Raw genomic sequence first — 8,630 nt, forward strand, 5'->3', positions numbered from 1 at the left:
GCAGATTGCTGCTGAGGAATTTGCATACATTCGTTATGCAAATCCCCTACCTGCCTCCTGTGATGACTGGCAGTATAAAGGTTGGGATTACCCACAGTCCTTGGCTGGTCATTCCTTCAGGGTTTGTAGTACACACTCCTAGAGAGTGTCAGCCATGCTACTTCTTGTTGAAGTTATCTTAGAGTAATTCTTGGAAACTGTGCTAGGCAGATTTCCCTAGTGCAGTTAGGATTGTTTATCTGTTTGTTTGTTCTGTTGCTGTTGTCCTGTCCCAGCGGTGGTCGACAGGAAATGGTTCTGATCTCTGTTCTTGGAGTATAGCTGGTGCAGCGGTTGCTACCAGCTATCCCTTCTGTTCTGTCTTCTGGGATCGAGCTAGCCACTTTTCGCTAGCGCTGGGGATCCTTCTGTTCTGTCTCCTGGGATCGCGCTAGCCACTTTTCACTAGCGCTGGGGATCCTTCTGTTCTGTCTCCTGGGATCGCGCTAGCCACTTTTCGCTAGCTCTGGGGATCCTTCTGTTCTGTCTTCTGGGATCGCGCTAGCCACTTTTCGCTAGCGCTGTGGATCCTTCTGTTCTGCTACTCTGTACCTGGATTGCACTCGCTTCTCGCTAGTGCTGTGGATCCTATCTCTCGCTTGTCCCTGTTTTCGTGTGTCTGTCTTGTCTGCTACGGACGCTTGCTGGAGGCTCGGTGAGGTAACCGTTAGGCAAGCGTTCGCGTCCTCTGTTTCATGTTTGTCTGTCGATGGTTAGTTAGGCGTGCTTGTCTCTATTGTGCTTATCACGTGGAGACCGCGCGTAACCGCGTGCACTGTTGCGAATGAGTGCGGTGTTCGCGGTTAGCTAGCGTTTGTTATTTTCCATATTTCCTCATTGTATGATTTGCTGTGCCTTTGCTACTCTCGTGCTCCGCCTTGCTGTAGCCTTGTGTCACGCTTGGCGATCGCACCTCTCGCGATCGCGTTCCTGCTTCGTATCTGCTGTGGTGTGTGCACAGTCGCGGGTTTGCGACTAGTTTTATGCACACACACACAATCTGTCTCTGTGCTCACTCTCAATCGCTTCTCTTGCGATTACAGTTCTTCCCTTCGTACAATTCCTGTCTGGCGTGTGTGGTAGAGCAGAGGAGCTGTTCCTCTGCACTCCACAGCTCCACCTGCCGTCAGGAATTTCCCTCTGCAGGTGCATTGCACCTACTGCTGGGTTCCTGCAAATGTATACGCTTGTGGAGGAAATCCGCCGTGTCAGCGCACGTCTGGTGCGCTGACCACGGAGACGATTCTACAATCGTTACATCCCCAGTTTCTTTTAGCTGGGTGCTCCTTCCATCTAATTTTGGTGAGCAACTGGCTGTCATCGGACCACCTCCTCATCCTCCTTCTATGCTGTAAGATCTGCCAGCCCTGCATTGTGCCCCGCCCAGCTACTTTTTCCTGCCACTCGGCTGGAAAAAAAAAATTCCAGTGAGAACACTGGACTATATACTCTGTGAAGCAGTGCGGGATATGTCAAATGATAAATACTAAATAATAATAATGTTGTAGGCTATTGTTTGGACTTTATTTCTATTAAAGGACACCTGAAAAAAGTTATAAGTTACTGAACCTCAGAAATGGGGAGTCTCAGGATAGTCAAGGGGCAGAATGCTTCCAGAGATGGGAGCTAGATGGGGCGCGTGGCCGGGCCGCACATGCGCAGTAAGCCCCGATTCCCAAAGTTACCGAGCCAGATTGCGGAGGAATGAGGCAGCGGAGGAGGATGCCGAGGGACGGATCAGCGGGAAGAGGGCTAGAGGAATGTATGTATAAAACTTGGCCCCCAGTTATGTATAAACTTATTTTATCCTTCTTCTCAGGTTTGCTTTAAGTTAAGATTGCTGTGGGATCCATAGGTGGAAGAATAACTTTAATAATAATCTTAGTTAGTGGTGTATTGATAAATTTAGGCATAGGGAAGGGATGTCTAATTCCAATCCCCAAGGGCCGAGGTCCTCACACATTTTTGGCACAGCTCAAAGTAATTGATGGGACTGAATCAGGAAAAGTGTGGTTCATCAACTAGAACACATTTCTCTGACCATCCTAAACACCGACATGGATATGGGCCTCGCGGACTGGAGTTGGACATCCCTGGCACAGGGACAGGGGAAGGTTTGTAACAAGTATACTTTGGGGGCAAAGGTAAGGGTATGGCAACATATGGGTTAACAAATAGGACACAAGTTGACCTCATTTCCCCTTCCATTAATCACCCTCTTCGTTTAATAGCACATTTGCATATTGAGATTCATGTTGCTTGCTGTCAGCCAGTCCCAAATCAGCAGACCCCAGGACATTAAAATGCAGAGGCAATGTGCTGGGACAGAAGGTAAGCTCTAGCAGAGGAGAGCTGGGGCCTCCCAGACTCTGAGCCCACATCCCTTTGTCACACTACAGCCAAGTTTCCCAGCACCCTTTGCTATACTTCACCACTCAAGCAAGGAACGAGTTAAATCTCTCCAACAACTGCAACTTCTGTTTAAATATTGACTAACGCAATCTACGGTCTCCTTTATCTAACACTGTAACATGTGCTTCACAACAGAGAAAATATGCCTGTAATACATCCATTCATGCTAGGCTGCTGTCTGCCTTGCCACATTGTCAGTACGCTCAGCAAAACCCATGACACATGTTTCCAATGATCTTCGTGTGTTTTATAGCATCAGAAAACAATCATCCTATATTTCCACTGAGATTTAACAATTCACAAATCTACAGCATACTATATGCTGCTTCATGTTCAAGGCACGTCAAAACCATGCCACATATCAGTTACGTATACAGTTCTCTATACTCTGTGGATTATTTTCTAAATCATTTAAGACGCTTAACAATACAGTTTAATACCGTTTTATTGTGACCTTGAAATAGACTGGGTTTTAACAAAAATCACTTGTAATTGATTGGAGCCTTTTATTTTTTCTTTTACAGAAAACCAAGGAACACTCTGACATCAACTCATCACGACTGTTACACGGAAACATGGTAAGAAAAAGTACCCTCTGCCATGTTATGTTCATTAGATAGATAGAATTACGCCTTGTACACACCTTCAATTTTGATTGGCCAAGGATTGAGCAATTTTACCACAGCTGTGTAGTATTATGGTGGCCATACACGGTACAATAAAAACGTTCGATTTCCCATTTTTTTATCTAAATGATCGAATCGAATGAAAGAAGAAAATATTTTTTTTTCCGATCAAGAAATTTGAACGATTATCCCGTTTTTTTGAAAAAAATCTGATCGGACATGCTGGAAAAATCTTTATATTCGATCCAACGGAATAATCGAACTAAATTATCTAATCGAATAAAAAAATGAAAAATTGTACCATGTATGGGCACCTTTAGAATCAACAGATTTTGAATACTATCAGCAGATTGCGTAGGGAAGCTCTCAAACTACATGGAGGTGATAAAATTGGTCAGTGATTGGCCAACCAAAATTTAAAATGTGTATCAGGCTTGAAGCCTGGTGCACACATCCAATTTTGATTGGACAATGATCGGTCAATTTTACAACTTCCATGTAATATGAGAGCTTATCTACACAATCTGTTCATCGTATTCAAAGTTTGATGCCCCTCATACTACATGGAGGTGTTAAAATTGGTCAGTGATTGGCCAATCAACACACTTTTCATTATGATTGGCCAGTCACTGACCAATTTTACCATCTCCATGAAGTCCCATGGTTTACCTACACTTTCTTCTCATAGTATTTTACATCTGTTGACACTCATACTACATGGAGGAGGTAAAATTGGTCAATGATTGACCAATCATAATTGAAAGTGTGTATCAGGCTTTAGGGTGTATACACACTTGCAAATTTGATTGACCGATTACTAACCAATTTCACCGTCTCCATGTAGCATGCAGGCCATCAGACTTTGAATACTATGAGCAGATTTTGTAGGTAAACTCTCAGTGCCCTTTTCCACTTGCAATCGCTGGCGTTTGCGCTAAACCCTAGTGATTGCAATTCAGCAAGTTGCTAATTTTTTTCGGCGATTGCGATTTTGCTATGGAATGCCCTGCATAGCAAAATCGCAGTAAAAATCGTTCCTACCGCGATTCCTATGTTATTTAGCAAACCCTAGCAATTTAAAAATCGCTAGCGATTTGCAATTTTGCAATTCAGCATCGCAATCGCTGCAAGTGGAAGAGAGCCCTCATACTGCATGGAGGTGTCAAAATTCGCCAATCAAAACTGGATGTGTGTACCAGGCTATAGATAACAGTTTTATAGGAAAACTGTTTTATGAGAAAGAAAAAGATTATTTAAAGACAAAATGGTTACATTTTTTTTTATTAGTTATAGCAAAGTTTGGATGGGGGGGGGGGGGGGGGGGCAGACAGACACAGATGAGTACACAGAGGGGATGAGATAGACAGGTTACTGTAGATTATATAGATACATAAGACCTAGGCAGACATTGGGTAAGTGTTGCTATCACAGAGGCCTAAAACATTAAAGAAATCCCAAGGTGAGAGTGATGTGGAGGCTGACATATTTATTTCCTTTTAAATAATGCACATTGCCTGGCTGTCCCGCTGATCCTCCGTCTCTAATACTTTTAAGCCTTAGACCCTGAACAAGCATGCAGATCAGATGTCTATGACAAATCTGGCAAGATTAGCTGCATGCTTGTTGAAGGTGTGTGGTTTAGACCCTACTGACCAGAAAGATCAGCAGCACTGCCAGGCAACTGGTATTGTTTAAAAGGAAAGAAATACGGCAACTTCCATAGGTCTCACACCTCGGGTTCCTTTTAAACCAAAAAAGTAATCATTAATGATTCTTGAGGAACCACAAGTCTCAGCATGTCCTACCAGCCTGACATGTCTGGCTGAGTCTTGTGATTTCTCATCATCTTAAAGCACCCTTATTATTCTCACACCCCAGGCTGACCCACGCCTAATGAAAGTTAAAGGGTTAACATGTGCAGCTGAGAGCTGTGCCTGGCCAGAGCGATGGTGCCCCCAGCCCCCAGTGCTGGTGCAGAGGCCCCCAGCCTCCCCCAGCTGTCACTGTACCTTGCTATTGTCCTCGCCCTGCAGCAGCTCTTTGCCACACGAGTACTTGATTTCAATGCCGATGCTCCGGTCATCCCTCTCCCCGGGGGAGCTGATCACAGAGCCGGAGATCTCACTCACATCACTCGCCGTCTCGCTGAAATTCTCCCCATCCATGTCCGGCCTGCTGCTGCTCCTGGGGGTGCGGGTCCCTTTCTTGCCCACGCTGTAGGCATCAAAATCAATGGTCTTGTTCTCATAAGCCCCCTCCACGGAGGCGAACATCCCCCCATATTTTACCCGGGGGGTCTGGGCAGTGGTGCCGGGTCTGGCCAGGTACACAGGCAGATCATCTTCTTTATTCCAATTCCTTTTCCTCTCCGCTGCCATGCTACACCCCTATCCCTGTGTCTGGATGGATGAGCTGCTGCTGGTGCTGATGCTGCTGCTGCTGGTGCTGAGGATAATGATGATCATATAAAATGCAGCAGTGCGGTGTCTGTATAGGAAGCAGGGAGAGACACGAGAGCCCTATTGTTATCAGCAGAGCCGAGGAAGTGTGCAGTCTGGATTGAGCAAGGAGAATCCTGGAGGCAGGGAAGATCAGCACAGGCTCTGCTGCACATGGAGATCAGATAGCAGCAGCAGCAGATGCAGCACAGGCTGTGCTGGCTCACAGGGCTGGTGCCTGAGACGAGAGCACAGCCAGCCAGTCCCCACTCAGTCACTCAGGGCACTGCCTTGCTCTAGAGAGACACCTCTCGGAGAGAGAGAACCTCTGTGTAGCTTCCCTTCACCTCCCACCAGCAGGAGACAGATGTGTCCCTCCTCTTCCTGAAGCACTGACAGGCATTCAGAAAACTCACCCTAAAGGTACCCATACATGGGCACTCCTATCATGCCTTATAGGAAGACACGGCTGCAGATGTGTGAAGGTGAAGCTCTGAGCGGCTGTCACATCACAGCAAAAAGATGGGAAAAGAAGTAAAAATGCTTCTTGGGAATATGTTACCCGTAGATGTCAAATGACTGTGAACTGGTTGGTTTTGTGGCAGACTGGCAGTGATCTCATGTCTGTGGGCATATTAGAGCGAACCTGCTAGACAATAGGCTCAATTCACTAATCATTACAGTGTTGTTGGAAGTGATGTGTCATTTTATTGAATGACTATTAGCAAAGTATAAAAAGCAATCCACTATGTATTTATTGATTGCAGCTTGTGTTTGGTAATTATTATTATTATTTATGTAGTGCCAACATCTTCCGCAGCGATGTACAGAGATTATATCATCTTGTCACTAACTGTCCCTCAGAGGAGCTCACAATCTAATTCTCTACCATAGTCCTATGTCTATGTATGTATTGTGTGGTGTATGTGCTGAAGTCTAGGGCCGACACAGGGAGAGCATACAAACTCCTTGCAGATGTTGGGATTCGAACCAGGGAACCAGCGCTGCAAGACGAGAGTGCTAACCACTATGGTTTCAAAACACACAGACACACACACACACACACACACACAGACACACACACACACACACACACACACACACACACACACACACACACACACACACACACACACACACACGTAGCCATTAGGGTGAGCTAAGTAGTAGCAGTGTTAAAGAGTGTAGCCCAAGGTCTCTTTACTGAATAGGTGCTGGCTTACTGAACAGGAAGAGTCAAGATTTGTACTGGTCCCCTGTGTTGGAAGGAAACAGAAAAAAAGCTATCTATCTATCTATCTTGTATTTGATTTCTATGTAAAACAAAACATCTTTAAAATATTGATTTTTTATTTATAAAAAAATGCAAAAATTAAATAAAGTATATGAGAAAATATTTTCCTGTAATAATAATAATCAGCCATTGTTGCATTTATCAAAAGGCTAGGTTAACACTCTGCCCGCTGTTGGACCCTTTCCCACAACTGACTACAATGGGAAGATGGACCTGTCGACAGATCCTGTGTTGAGTATATGATCCTTTCAGACATGGTCGAGGTGTTCGTTGCAGTGATGAAACTAAGTCCTGTCCTGCGCAACCTTTATGGACATCGGATGGATATTAGACACATCATGGATAGCATGCTATCTATGGCATATGCATTATAAGGGACAACACCTTTCTATCTCTGGCAAACCATTCAACATCACTGGAATTCAAGTCTGTGCCCCAACTACAGGTGCTGACGTGGACCAATTTTATGGAGATCTACAAGGCCTCCTGGAACTATAGCCAAAAAACAAGATGTTTCTTTTATCAGAGAGGATTGGAATACTAAAGGAGGAAATAAAAAGATAACTGGAATAACAGGCAAGTTTGGCCTTGGAGTACAACATGAAGCAGGGCAGATGATAATAGAATTTTGTCAAGATAATACACTTTTCCACAGCCTACAAGGCAATTCTACACATGGATATCAATACTGAAACCAGATTGACTATATACTCTGCAGTCAGAGATGGGGAACTTCTATATAGTCAGACAAACAAGACCTGCAGCTGACTGTGGCTCAGATCATCAACTTCTTATTGCAAAATTCAAGCTTAAATTGAAGAAAGTAAGCAAAAATACTAACTAGACCATCCAGATTTGGCCTAAATAATATTCCTTACTAGTGACCTTAGACCATTTAAAAACGGGCTAGGTCTGTCACAAATCCGCCGTGCACATGCGTGAACCCGCAATGCCGTGTCTGCCTCTTCTGGGCTGTCCTCCTCCGGCTCTTGGCATTGTCTCTGTGTCTGTCCCTGCACACGCCCGCCCTTCTGGCCCCGTCCTCCTCCGACTCTTGGCAGTGTCTCTGCGTCTGTCCCTGCACACGCCCGCCCCTTCTGGCCCCATCCTCCTCCGGCTCTTGGCAGTGTCTCTGCGTCTGTCCCTGCACACGCCCGCCCCTTCTGGCCCCATCCTCCTCCGGCTCTTGGCAGTGTCTCTGCGTCTGTCCCTGCACATGCCCGCCCCTTCTGGCCCCATCCTCCTCCGGCTCTTGGCAGTGTCTCTGCGTCTGTCCCTGCACACGCCCGCCCCTTCTGGCCCCATCCTCCTCCGGCTCTTGGCAGTGTCTCTGCGTCTGTCCCTGCACATGCCCGCCACTTCTGGCCCCATCCTCCTCCGGCTCTTGGCAGTGTCTCTGCGTCTGTCCCTGCACACGCCCGCCCCTTCTGGCCCCATCCTCCTCCGGCTCTTGGCAGTGTCTCTGCGTCTGTCCCTGCACATACCCGCCCCTTCTGGCCCCATCCTCCTCCGGCTCTTGGCAGTGTCTCTGCGTCTGTCCCTGCACATGCCCGCCCCTTCTGGCCCCATCCTCCTCCGGCTCTTGGCAGTGTCTCTGCGTCTGTCCCTGCACATGCCCGCCACTTCTGGCCCCATCCTCCTCCGGCTCTTGGCAGTGTCTCTGCGTCTGTCCCTGCACATGCCCGCCCCTTCTGGCCCCATCCTCCTCCGGCTCTTGGCAGTGTCTCTGCGTCTGTCCCTGCACACGCCCGCCCCTTCTGGCCTCGTCGTCCTCCGGCTCTTGGCAGTGTCTCTGCGTCTGTCCCTGCACATGCCCGCCAC

The 8,630-nt window shown here is 46.8% G+C and overlaps 1 protein-coding gene across 2 annotated transcripts in view; it reads right to left on the reverse strand.

Moving 5' to 3' along the window:
- CRMP1 (collapsin response mediator protein 1) overlaps positions 1-5,820 on the reverse strand; it is a 105,186-nt gene extending 99,366 nt beyond the window's left edge. The window contains exon 1 of one of the 2 annotated variants that reach the window (XM_068277051.1): positions 5,087-5,820. In XM_068277051.1, the coding sequence (XP_068133152.1) occupies positions 5,087-5,455 (369 nt within the window). In that variant the 5' untranslated portion in view covers positions 5,456-5,820. The remainder of the gene's footprint in view (positions 1-5,086) is intronic. The other variant, XM_068277043.1, reaches the window with a different exon arrangement.
- Positions 5,821-8,630: the final 2,810 nt, after the last annotated feature.

The sequence above is a fragment of the Hyperolius riggenbachi genome, chromosome 1 (genome assembly GCF_040937935.1).
Source record: "Hyperolius riggenbachi isolate aHypRig1 chromosome 1, aHypRig1.pri, whole genome shotgun sequence".
Lineage (NCBI taxonomy): Eukaryota > Metazoa > Chordata > Amphibia > Anura > Hyperoliidae > Hyperolius > Hyperolius riggenbachi.